This window comes from Coloeus monedula (assembly GCF_965178545.1).
Source record: "Coloeus monedula genome assembly, chromosome: 13".
Classification (NCBI taxonomy): domain Eukaryota; kingdom Metazoa; phylum Chordata; class Aves; order Passeriformes; family Corvidae; genus Coloeus; species Coloeus monedula.
In genome coordinates this window covers 11,390,154-11,403,414 of record NC_138793.1, presented here as the reverse complement: position 1 = coordinate 11,403,414, position 13,261 = coordinate 11,390,154, and the positions used below count along the sequence as shown (strand labels likewise).

The following is a 13,261-nucleotide window of genomic DNA, read 5'->3' as shown; positions in this document are numbered from 1 at the left end:
TTATGTACAAAGGGAAATAAATGAGTGTGGGAAACTGCAGTACTGGGAATGTCTGTTAATGTATGTGCCAGGAACTGGCAAACAGGACGTGGAACGAGTGGCTGAAAGCACCTTACCGTCTCTACTATTCTCACTGCTGATAAATTACCTCAGTAGGCTACAGCCAATTAATTGCTTCTCTAAAGGTTTCCTACTGTGTGATGTACAGGAGATGAAATTAACACTCATACCAATAAATAGTCTGAAATGTTATATCCTCAAGATGTAAAGGCTCATCAAAATTTTCAAGCACAGAAATATGTGTTCCTGTTGTTTTTAAAGGAAACATATTGTTATAAATTCATTTGAAAGATAATAAAAATTATATTGTGTATAATTTTAAAAAGTTATGGCTACACAAAGGCATTATACTCATTATCTAATCTGTAAATGAATGTTTCCAGATATGAAATAAAATCCTTGTGAAACAGAGAGTTCTGGTCATCTTCCAAAAAGGTAGAATTAAAGTACAATCTTAGCTTTCCTAGACCCTCTAATAATTTAGTACAGATACTGGCATGTTATGATTTCTGAAAGACATTCATTCCTTTATCTAAAAGGAAAGGAAGTGGGAAAAACACAAGAAGTGGATGAGCAAAGAAGAAAGGAACAGTCTGCCAGGAGAAAAATCACTAGAAACATTGGTCTACTTACACTCATGGGGACAAAAGCCATATTTCCCATCTGCATCGAAGTCTTTGGTTGTGGAACACCAGAGGAATCCATCGCTGCGTCCTGCATCTGTGCAGCTGTTGTATTCCTTGCCATTGAACCAGAAGGGAAATTTGCAGTATTCACCATCTGCATTTCCATACTTCACTCTGACCACTACAAAGAGAACAAATGCAGTGGTGAAACTAGACACCAACTGATACAAAAAATACAGTTTCTGGACATCTTATTTTCCTGGAAGATACTGATACAGAAATGCAGTCTGAATTTCCATTTTGAAATTCAATATACTGCTGGTCTCTCTATTGGCAAGATGATCTTAGCTGAAATATAAACTGGTAATTTTAAAAGAATTACATGGATATTACTCATGGTGAAGTGTTAGAATCAGCCCAGAAAAATATATATGTTGTTACTATGGCAAGACAAAGTTATAAACATGCTGTTAATACATTTAGTAATTTAATTTCTGTGGTAATATGTTCTAAAATGTTCAGTATAGTTTCAAAGGTTCCAGGCAGCAGCTGAAAATGAGCTGAACATGCCTTGTGCCTCATAAACCACTTTGGTATTTCCAGTGGGACTTGTGTGACATCTGTGGCACGGGGGGACAGGGTAAGGAACACAGACACACCCAGATCCTGGGGTTTATTTCAGTTTGTACACACATGTAGTCTTATGAATACAGTATTGGTGCTGGAATATATGTTAATGCATAGATAAGTCACTTATCGGTTGCATTTCTTTTAATGGCAGTAACTAACTGGTTGCTTGTGCAGTATTTTCACTTATAGGGAAAACAGTTTCCTCCTGCCTCTGAGGCAGGGAACCAGTCCAGTTAGTACAGTTACCAGTTGGTGCTTCTTCTGAAGGTGAAAGAAAGCCCAACAGAAGGAAGATGACTATTTTGGTATTAAAGTTCAATTATTTTTTTGATGGGAGGACAGATGAGAAAGCTAGAATTTGAAATGAAACACAAATGTGAGTTTATATTCTTATTTTAAGTGTTCCAAATTATTTTACAGGACAAGATGATAATCAGTATGTATGATTGTGGCAAAGTTCAAGCAGAAAAAGAAGGTTACAAACTACTAGGCCTTTTTTGCCTAGTTCAGGTGATATTATCTAGATCTTTTCTTCTAAGGGTATGGCAAAGTGCCTGTGAAAGATTCTTGAAGATGCTCTTAATCTGCTGTTTGATGTTAATTTTGTTTTGGTCACCAGCATGAGTGATTTCTATTCCACATGTTTATAAGATACTATGAGTATTTAAAAATCTATTCAAGTGGATGCTTCTACTTTTAGCAACTGGAGCTGCAGCTTAAATCATCTTAAATCATCATGTGAGCAGAAAAATGCTGACCAGTCTGGCTCTTGAAAATAAACTTAAAGGTATTGTAGTTTGAATCCCTGAGAACTGAAGCATTCAAAATTGTAGCCATGGCTTTGTACTTTCACAGAATTCCTGAAGGTTATGCAGCATCAGGCCTACTGTTAATTCAGTTTTTCATGGGGTAATAGTGGAGGAACAGAAAGGGAAATCCTATTTCATTAGGAATTACATAAATATGTTGCAGAAAGCATTTTAAATTGTATAAATGAATTTTCACCTCCTAATATTTACTGTCAGTCAGTGAAAGAATTTAATGCAGTGCCTGAAACAGCATTAAAACAGAGCAGCCAGCAGGCCATATGTTCTGAAACATGAAAAAGTCTGGTACCTTGTCCCTCTCCAAGAGTCCACAGTTCATCATCATCAAAATGGGAGTCTCCTCCAATTCCTGGCCCCGGTGCAAAGGCATGAGCCAGGAGACCGTCTTTGCCATCAAAGGGGTATCCATCACCATGTTCTGCAGGAGCAAGCAGACAAAAGAGCAGTTTCTAATGACCTCAGGCAGAGTCTGTACATGAATGATGATTATCATGTGTACTTTCCCATCCAAGACAGCAGCAGAATAGTCTAGTGAGTGAATTTATTGGTTTGGGTTGTGCTGGAAAGATTGAACCAGAAGAGAAGCAGCCAGTTCTTACAAAGAACATTAAGAGTCAGTACTGCAGTTGTCACAGCATGGTATTTTATATCTCATAAGTATTGTGGAAAGAAAGCAAAAACTGTGAAGAACAGTGAAGAATTGTACATGTGATGTATGACTGTATACACAGGCTATTTCTCAATAAAAGCTGATAGGGAACTGTAAAGTAAACATTGTAGATGAGGGATATTTTCAGGTAATTCTTATCACTCTCCAACACAGAGATTAGAAAGTAAAGGCAGATTTCACTTTGCAGGCTGCTCTTTTCTTCTGCACCTCACACTGCTGTGCTCTTTGCTTTGTGCAGGATACTCACTACCCCAGCAGGAAAGCAAAGCTGGGTGTCAGCAGTGAGCTCTGGAAAGCCAGCTTGCTGCTTCTCTGAGCCCTGAAGGAGAGTACTCCGAGAGCCAGGCAGCTCACAGGGCAGCAGCAGGTTAAGCAGCTCTCATGTTAACACACTGTAGGCTTTTCTTGGAAGTACACCACTTGTGGGTAAGGCAGGCTGGCACGGGCATAGCCCTGGTATTCATAGCTCTCCCACCACACTGACCTGTGCATCAAAGCTGGCTGCCAGCATCTCCAGTTGCATCATTCCTGGTCTTTTGGTCTGATGTCTTGCCATTTAACAGAAGCCCTAAATACACAGGCCTGATTCTCTCCTCTGCTACACTGATTTCAGGCTGGTGTCACTCTTAATACTAGTTCAGTTCATTCCCTTCAGGAGACTAGTGTGTCAGTTGTTAAGGAAAAGATTTTGACATATATCAGGTGCTTTACTCCCGTTTATTTCAAAGTAGATCCTTTGCTTAAAAGAAAGGTTAAAAATGAAGAAACCTCACAGCTGTCTCAGCCCCTGTGAATCTGACATGCAGTAAAGTGATAGGAATGACTGAATGTGGAAGCAGCTCTTTGCCCACAGTATCTGAGCTGGCTATAGCCAGCAAGTACTAAAACCAGCAGAAACACTTCTGCTTTTGTAAGAATTTTTTTTTTTTTTTTTTTTTTTGCAAACCGAGCCAGTCTGGATGAGGATCTGAAGTCCTGAGTGTACAGAATCTCTGCAGCTTTTGAGGTCAACTCATCAGTAGCTAAAGCAATGAAAACCAGCTTGAAATGAAGGCTTTTACAAAGAGTTCAGTTATTCTTTGAACTGTTCACTTAACTTCCAAAGTCTACCTCCCAAGTAATTGGCTGCACAAATATCTTTATTGGTATTAAAAATTCTGTGACTGTCCAGAAGTTAAAATCCCCCATGTTTACACTGAAAAGCCATAAATATTTTTTCAGGGGAAACCAAAATTAATTGAGAAGGCATGCACAATGAAAATGAATCAAGTCACCCATCATCAGCTGCACCCAAACCATAGTTCTGCTCATGATCCATATTTTTAAATTCTTCAAGACCAAAGAATGCATTGAAAGCTTGCATTCTGCCATGCTAAAGAATGGAAACCAGCTATGGAGTCAAAATTGGAAGGCACGAATCCATTTTTAAGCTCTCCAGTATGTTAGAACTCTCACCACTATCACTGGAAAGCAGCATACAAAGCTATAAATAAGTGGTATGATGCCATTCCATTCTCTTCTGTGGCAGGAAGCCAGCTCACATCACCTGAAGATCTATACCAATATGTCTCAGTTCTATTTCTGATTTGTAAATTTAAAAATAAAATGTTGCCCCTAGCAATTCTCTTTTGGAAAGATAAATATAGTGTAAGGATATTGTATAAATACTTCCCTCTCTCTCTCTCATGTAAAAGAAAGTCTTAGTGAAATTAGATCTTAGCTTGTATGAGCCAAGTGTGAACTAGGACAAGGTTTGCCAGAAAGGCTCATGAGGGTGGATCATTCTAATACTGAGGATTAATGAAAGGAACAAAACCAAAAACATAAGTAAAAATAGAAAAATATACCCCATCGGCCAAAATTAATCATAATGTCTGCTTCTCCATCATTTATTCGGTTAAATCTCAGCGGTGTGACATCACTCCAGACTTGAAAGGCTCGAGCAAAGGCATCATCTACTGTCTCAGGATCCAAATCTGGGGTATAGCCTATAATCCTTAGAGGTAAAAGCAACAGTTAAGTAACACACAAACATGCTCCCTGTATTAGTTGTTTACTGCTCAACATGCTGAGTAGACTCAGCAGTGAAACCAGCGAAGAGGTAACACTGCTGCACATGAGATCCAAACAACTTCCTTTGATTCAGAGATGTGTTTAGATGTTGCACTTACTGTTTATTTTCTTTTGGAATTGATGCAGCAGCAAGAAGAAAATTATAAATCCAGAGGCTGTAAAGCCTGGATGGCAGTGAGCCTTGCACAAAACATTTTGAGTTTTGCATTAGCACTGAGACCAGAAAAGGAGCTCAGTAACATTCTGGAAGTTTCAAGTGTGGATTGTTTTGCCCTTCAATAAGAGCAGAAAAGCAGCCCTTCTCCCTCACCTGTGCCTCTAATTGTATATTGTTTCATCCCTGTGGAATGCTAATCCTTTACCTGTGTGTGGGATACACTGGCAATAGGATACACAGGGAAATAGGAAGAAAAAGCATGTAAGATAAAGCTGTAGGCCTGATCTGAGAAAGTGACAAACTCTCTAGTGTGTTGCTTTCTTCTTCTTCATATATTTTAATTGGACTTCTTACTGCCTTATATTATAGCCTATCTTCCATGTAAAGACTAAAGACAAGTTTCCAATTCTTTGCTGCTGTGACTGTGCATAGTGAGGGAAACTACTTTGTGCCTAAGGAGAGTGAGGAAGAATAAGAGGGAGCACATCAGCAAGTAGGGGCTGCAAGAGCAGCTGCCACGGGTTTTTTCAGTGTTTATTAGGTTAGTCACAGCCCAACAAATGCTTGGAGTCCAAATTTGTGAGGGAACAGCAGACTAAGTCAAGCAGCTAAGATAAATCTGCTGTTTTTTCTCATTGGTGGTAAATGATTGCTCATGGACCACCTAAGGTAATGAGTTTTTTACTACAATGAGAGCTGTATTGGTCCCTAACTCTTTAGAAGAATATGAAATTAGAACATGCCAAACTTATTGCAATAGGCTTGTTATAACTTGTATTTGTATATAGCTGAATTACAATTGCTTGATTTTAAAATTTATTTAATCATCTCCTTTTTAGGACTGCAGGATGAAGAGGAGTTTGGCCTCTGCAATCAATAAATACTGTGATCCTCCTGGAGCAGGTGGGCAGGTGAGATACTCCTGCTCCAACTCCCTTAGGATGCTTGCTGCAGATCAAAGAGTAAACCCAAAATCTCTTTTGTTTCAACTAGAAAGTTGATGTCGAGATGATTCTTCCTCATATATTACAGTTTGAAATCACAGAGGTATTTGTTAAAGCATCTGGTAGTTATCCAAACACCAGGGGATTCTAATTCAAAGAGTCTTGTCTAGCCTTTGGGTCTTGGAAGTGCTATGGTTATATGTGAACAGAACCCAGCATTACCAGTCAGTACCAGTCAGTACCTGTATGTTATATGATTCTTTTCCCATTTTGGCTTTCTTGCAAAGAAGTTGTAATTGGCTACATCAGGGTTACCACAGCGAGGTTTCTTCATTGTCTCAATAGTGTTTTGATCCAAATCTCCTGTTTCAGGCAGCCCAAAAAATTTCTGCATTTTCTTCAGAGTATCTTTCAGGACAAATAAATTGCAACTGTCTTTTGGGCACCCATAGTATTTATTCAGGTATTGCTTGGGAAAAAAAGCACAGAACAAAGAATTTAAAATTCATAAAATAAATAGTTAATCATTGTAAAGAAATAAATACTGTAATTCCATGTTAGCTTTCTACCTGTAATTTTTAAGTTTTCAAAATTACTATTATTAGTAAGTGAGGGACCAGCAGAATCATCTTAACTGACACAAAGCATCCTTGATCACATGATGTTGCTAATTAAACAGTCATTTCCACTATTAGCTATCACCTTTACTTAATGAATTGCTTTTAGTTATTAGAGCATAGAGCTTCAATGTAGAGCTACAAAGTAAAAATGAGTTTGTCTTTTTTTGTTTTCTTTATGATGTATAAATCTGCTTACAGTTTTAGACTTTGTGTAATTGGTGTTGGAAGAATCTGGATTATTGAGAAACTTCTCAAGAAATCAAAGCAACCCCACAAATGAGACCGCATTGATTGCAAAGAAAAACCCCATTCTTTATTCAAACCACACAGAGTTGTTTGAATGTTGTATGTGTTTGCTTTTGAGCCAAACATTGCAAAGAACTGAAGAAGAAAGTATTTGGTAACATTTCAGTTGCTTGGACACTGCAGCCAATCAATATTTGCATACTTAAAACTCCACTGAATGCTCCAGCACATTATGGCCAGACTGATGTTTCTGATACAGCCATGGTGGCAATTCACACAGTTCTTTCTCATTAAAAAAGAGTGATCATAAGAGATCCAAAAGATGGCACAAATCCCATTATTTTCATCTCCTACCTAAAATAATACCCACCAAAGTCTCTTCCCCTTCTCTTAAGGATGAGTTTACAGTATTTTATGCCTCTCTGTGAAAGAAAAGCTTCAGCCATGTGAAATGGCAGCTACTCCCAAACTGCACCCAAATGGGTGCTTGGCACTGCCCAGAGCTGAGAGATGCCAATGGTGCTGTGAGACAGGAAGGTTGCAAGTTACTGATTTTTCTGGTAAAAACAATCTGCAGCCAAGGAAGAAAAACCCTTCAGGTATTGTATCCCAAATATTAACTACAAGTCCAAGGTAGGAAAACACCTGAATTAGGTAAGGGTATATTTGCCAAAAATACATGAGGAATATCAGGGAGAACTATTTCAAACTGAGGATTACAAAAAGCCTGCCAAAATGACTGCACATTTAAGTTCTTGCGCCAGCAAGTATTCCCAAGAGAAACCTTGTTTCATGTGTCTAATTAATTGCTGAAATACACCCAGGAGACTGGGGATATTACCACAACATCAGGAATATAAAGCAGAGGATATTTGATACCTGCTGTTGGTCAAGCCTAGATTTCACCACTCTCCTCACAAAGTCCAGGCTAACCTCATCTGCCCAGCATAGGAAATGGTTCAGGGCTTACTCAGAAAAGGATTTAATCAAGATGTTACACCATTTCCTTCAGAAGGTCCTCCATTCATCATGATTAAGCACAGACTGTGGCTAGTTTTTGTGATTTTTGTAATGTACTTCTGATGTGGTATTTCTCCAGTGGAGACTGTGGCACTGGCAAATAAGGAACACAGAGTGGTTTCATCTTAGCTTCCACTGAGCTGCTGTCTACACATAGTTAATGGGGCCTGGTGGAAATGATGTGAAATGCATTAAGAACACAATCAAACAAGCCAGTTTGGTTCTTATCCTGATTTTCACTTTCATGTAGTTCGATGGATTTTCTTATGCCTCTGCTTGCATCCCCCAATGATGTACCATGGTATAATATAGACTGTATATTGATTGAAGTTTACTGAAGAAACAGGCTGCTGCTCTTGCCATTTTAGGTTTGGGAGCAAGCTATACAACCAAAAATATAATCTGTGGCATGATAAAGAATTTTACTTGATAGAATTCTAAATAAAAAGCTAACCCCTTTCAGTTTTTCCTAAAATGGAGATTTTATTGAAGATGACAAATGACCATGATCAGCTGTTCTATGAGGAGAGAATCTTGAAGAAATGTAATGTCTATGCAAACCACATCTTGGCCTAGGCTGTGAAACACAGTTTCCCCAGAGTCAGCAGGGAGCTGTGGTGATCTGGAATTTTGATCCAGCCCATTAATGAAACCGGGTCCAGCTGCAACATAGCAATTTGTGTTCTGATGCTGAGTGTTGGGGCTGTTGTGATGGAGGGTGTGAGGAAATGCAGCCAGTAAGCATTGCCCAAGAATACCCCAAGAAAGACAAAGAAGTGGTGCAGAGTTAAACCAGCTTATAATTTTCCTCTGAGTACACATAATAAATAGGTTGTTTGAAAGAAACAGAGATGAGGGGAGATGTGGATTGCAGTTATTAAATAAAAGCCTGGCTGTGTCTAAGAAAATAGATTCTCTAAGAGTGGTTAAATTGCTGTTAGACACGTGGGACCCCTCTCTCCTCTCCCAAATGCACTGCCCCTGCCCCCAGCCCTTGGCTACTGTGCTGTTAGGGCAAAACTGTGGGTGAATTTGTTTTGTTAACGACTGAGGAATGCCCTTTTTGGGTCAGTTTGTCTGTTTTTCCTAAACTTTCCAACACAGATCCCAACTGGAAATTCTCTCTCTACCCTCCCCCAGACCTTCTTTAACCTGGGAAGCTTTCCCAAGATGCATACACACTCCTAAAGAGAAGTGACCAACTTTGAAATCTCTATGTCCTAAAATAAGAGTAATTTATCTCAATCCTCCTTAAAATGGATTTACTGCTGAAGAAGAGAAATGTCTATAATTTACATGCTAAATAAGGATAATCTATCTCAATCTCCCTTTAAATGGACTTCCACATAATGTCACTTTTATGAAGGTCCATGGGGCTAAAAAAAGGTTAGAATAAAATGCTGTAGAGTTATAGCTATAATTTGCTCATATCACAGAAATCCAAACTCCTTTTTTTTTGTTCCAGATTGGATTTGGGAAAAAAAATGTCTTTAAACCTTTGATGAGATTGTTTTCCAAAGTCAAAACTAGTCACAATGGCTTCTGAAATTCGAGCCAGCTTTCAGTTGTAGTGTCCCTTAAAGCTGTGTTTATGCAATGCATGGTAAACAATCTGGAAAACACACTTCTAAAAGCTGTGATACATGCATTAAGGGAGTCTCGACTGCCCTCACATCTACTTAAGTAAAAAGAATTACATGTCTCTTATTTGCCCTTCTCCCCTCTTACCATTGCAATCTTTTGATTATAGTTGTGATGATTTACTAAAAATATTTTGTATCTTGAGACCTAAGGAAAAAAAAAAAAACCCAAAAAACTGACTTTCTTTGCTGGCTTTAAAAATTTTAAGAGAGGAAACATTACTTGGCTCCAGTTTTAACTTTTGAAAGCTGATACCTTTGCTAGCTAGCTAGCACTTCCAGAGACTCTAGGGAAAGAATGCTACACTCATTCCTTAGCCTCAGCTGAAACAAGAAAGAAACATCTGCTTATGAAAAAACAATATAAATCTGAAGCAAAGATGAAACCAACACTTACCACTGCTAGTTCTTTGTCTGTTTTGGGAGTGCTGTCTCCAGGAAACTTAATGATTGGTGACGGTGCGGCTAAAGTTTTGTTAAAAAGATATACTTGGATGAATAGTACTTTAAAAACGAAGCCACAGCCAATGTGAGTCTTCATGCTGCCTAAACTTGCACTCTCCTCTTTGGAAAAAGCTTTTGCCCACTGCCTCTCCGTTACTTTAGCTGCAAAGTGCACCAGTTGCTTATCTGCACATCTTAACTCTCAGCACCGTTTTCCCTTTTGCTTGCTCTAGCAATTCCTTTGTATGTTTAAAACATCCAGATGCGCAGTCTCAAGCTACCACAAGAGGAAGTCTGAAAACTAGTGGAAACATGAGAAAAGGGCAGTTACCAGATGTGATTGCTGTGATTTTAAGGTAGCAACAGGCAGATAGTTATTATTGCTGAAAGAGGCCACATTTTCTCCTCATTTATATATATGAAAGCATTTGTTTATGCCAGAGAGGAAGAAAAAACAAAAGCTGACAATCTTGAAGACAAAGTGTCTCACATTTATTAAAAAAAAAAAAAAAAAGAAAGAGACAGAAAGAAATTACTAAACATTATTTTTCTGGCTAGGATTTTTTACTATTTTTTAGCCTATTTTTATGTCACAGACATAATGATATGCTTTAGTCATATGTGGTTATGCTTCCACACAGTGCCTTGCAGCAAACATTTTGATTATGGATTTTGAGACAGACCCTGCACAGGGCAGTGCAGCTGAGTGAGGATTCTTGTCCCCCTCCTGCTGAGACTACACAGAGTGTGGGTCTGTACTCAGGGCTCAGCGTGCTCTGTGTGAGCCTCACTCCCTCCCTGCTCTCTGCACAACCTGCAGAACTCTCAGTAAGATTATTGTGGCTCCTTGGGTTCAGACCCAGCTTGAGGCTTTGCCACCGACACAGCGTATCACCTTACCCCCACAGGGTAAAATATAATTAGGCAGATTCGGCAGTAGAAATTAACTTTAATAACTGATGTCAGGGAAACTGTACAAAATTCAGTGTTTGCTTGTAAGGGGGGTTTGACCACCTGGTGCAGCTGCCTTAATCTGAAATTTTGGTGTAAATATGGCCATTGTCATGGACAGTCCATTTATTGTGTCATTCATAATATTGCCAGGTTTGAGGTGCTATTACAAGTGAAATATTATTTTAGCTGAATATCCCTAATCTGGGGGTTTTGCTCATCACATTTCAAGATGGGAGGCTGGTAATTCTGCATGATTGCAAACTGTGTTCTGGCCAGCCAAGGGTCTACAGTTTCTACTAAATACAAGTCCAGCTATGAAAGTTCCTCTGATCTGTATGTCACCATAAAGATTGCCACGGCTTTCCAATGAATGCTAAATGAAAAGTTTTCCAGATATGACCCCTGTTAACAAATAGGGCTGTTAATGAAAAGAAGGTACTTTGCAGGTGTTTGGAGTTTACTGATGATATTTGATAATAGATTGCAAATAGTTAATATTGGCAGTTGTTTGATTTATGTTAATATCAAGCTATTTTGCTAACTGTGTCTCATCGTCCATGAAGAGAATAGTCTTACATAAAGGCAAGGATTTCAAAGGGGGGGCTGAGGGCTCAGGGAGAAAGCATTTTCAGGGGCTTGTGCTGCCCATATACTTCGAATGAGAGCCCAACACAGCAACTATATGCAGGGCTGCTGGGTGAATCAGCCATGGGAAATGTCACTTGACGCTCAGGAGAGAAAGAGGAGTTACGGGAACTTTGTGCATGAATGGAGCTGTCTTTGTCAGCAAGTAGTTTTGTATTTATCCCTGCTCATCCTTTCAGGAACGAATCCAATGTGACTTGAGTTACAGTGAACAACTTTCCCCTAATGGTTCAACTTTGAAATGACACATTCTTTTGTAGCATTTCCCCATCAGCAAAAATCCATGGTCATTTAAAGTGTTGCCGTAATAAACAGCAGTTCTGGAAATATGATCCAGGTTTTCCAGTGCCCAGTACTTGGTTGTGGGGAATGACTCTTCTGCTTTGTTTGTGATGACAGCTCATATTTGTATCTGGCCATGTGACACTGTAAGAGAACAAAGGCTAAGGCTTCACTATGTGTGCCAAGTTAGTCTTAGGTCTCCTTAATTAAGCAAGTAAAAATATTAGGTATCATGTTGCAAATTCTGAAGTTATCTCTGTGCTCCATGTTAGGTCAAGGGCTGACATAAATCTTAAGTCATGAGAACCACGTCATTTTCATAAGAATTTTAATGTAATTTATGACAGCTTAGCAGCTTTCATTTAGAAGGGTACTGTGGTGAAGCCGTTTAAAGCCAAATGTGTCCTGGCACATTCAGTTGCACTCATACACCTCATTGAAAACTAATGAATGCTCTGTTCTCCCTCTGTCCTAATGAATATTGGATCAGAAATGGATGAGGAAACTTTTGAATGGACTGTGAGGTCTGTGCAGTTTGAAAATCTCACTGTATTTTGTTTCTTATCTTTGCTGGCAGTGAGAGTAGGTTGAGGTCACCTTTTAAATACACTTTGTAAAAGAAACTGGCAAAGCAACAGAAACCACGCAGACCTGCAATGAAGCAGTTTCTCACCTTTGTTTGCATTTTTGCTGGTACTACTTCAGTGAGTGAGCAGTTAAGCAAGTTATGTTCAATTAGGAAACATAATAAATAATGGAATATTGGATTTATGGGTACTGGGAGAACCAATACATTGAGTTTCTGAGCAGTCAGTGAAAAGCATTCTCTTTCACTAGCGCATGACATCAGAGATCCTGGCTGAGCTGCCCCTCTTTCAGATTGGCAATGCAAAATAAATGCTGATGACACTTTGTGAGAGTAGAAGTCCTATTGTATTGAGACTAAATTTGGGGTAAAATGTTTCTTATCTCCTTATATTTGTCTTTAAGCTCTATGTCTTTAAGCTCTAAGCCATCATCCTGTTCTTAGTGTGCTACAGAGGTGCTGCTTTTACAGGCTGGGAGTGCAGTGGTGTTCAGTCCTGGCAGTAGGGACATTTGGCTGCTGGCTGGCCTCTGCTTTGACTCAGAGGTTGGGCTAAATGACTCTTGAGGTCAGTTACAGCCCAAATTACCTCGTCACCCTACCACTCTTGCTGAGTTTGAAGACATTATGATGTGTTTTCTTATCTCAGACTAGGTAAGGTTAAATCAGGGAGACAGACTCTGAAGCATCTGAAGTGACATATTCTGACATTGACAGATTAACTGGTGTTAGTGTTTAGTGCATAAACATTCCTCAGCCCTCCATACCCTGAAGAGATTACTTCTGACAATAATTAATTAGATTAAATAATTAAATAATTAATTCTGGGTAGACTTC

General features: G+C 39.0%; 1 protein-coding gene across 1 annotated transcript in view; it reads right to left on the bottom strand.

The window, feature by feature from the left end:
* The window catches only part of MMP2 (matrix metallopeptidase 2), a 28,537-nt gene extending 18,479 nt beyond the window's left edge, over nucleotides 1–10,058 (bottom strand). The window contains exons 1-5 of the mRNA XM_082289817.1: nucleotides 9,911–10,058; nucleotides 6,230–6,456; nucleotides 4,661–4,809; nucleotides 2,433–2,561; nucleotides 694–867 (exon numbers count right to left, since the gene is read on the bottom strand). Of these exons, the coding sequence (XP_082145943.1) occupies nucleotides 694–867; nucleotides 2,433–2,561; nucleotides 4,661–4,809; nucleotides 6,230–6,456; nucleotides 9,911–10,054 (823 nt within the window). The 5' untranslated portion in view covers nucleotides 10,055–10,058. The remainder of the gene's footprint in view (nucleotides 1–693; nucleotides 868–2,432; nucleotides 2,562–4,660; nucleotides 4,810–6,229; nucleotides 6,457–9,910) is intronic.
* Between the last annotated feature and the right edge of the window lie 3,203 nt (nucleotides 10,059–13,261).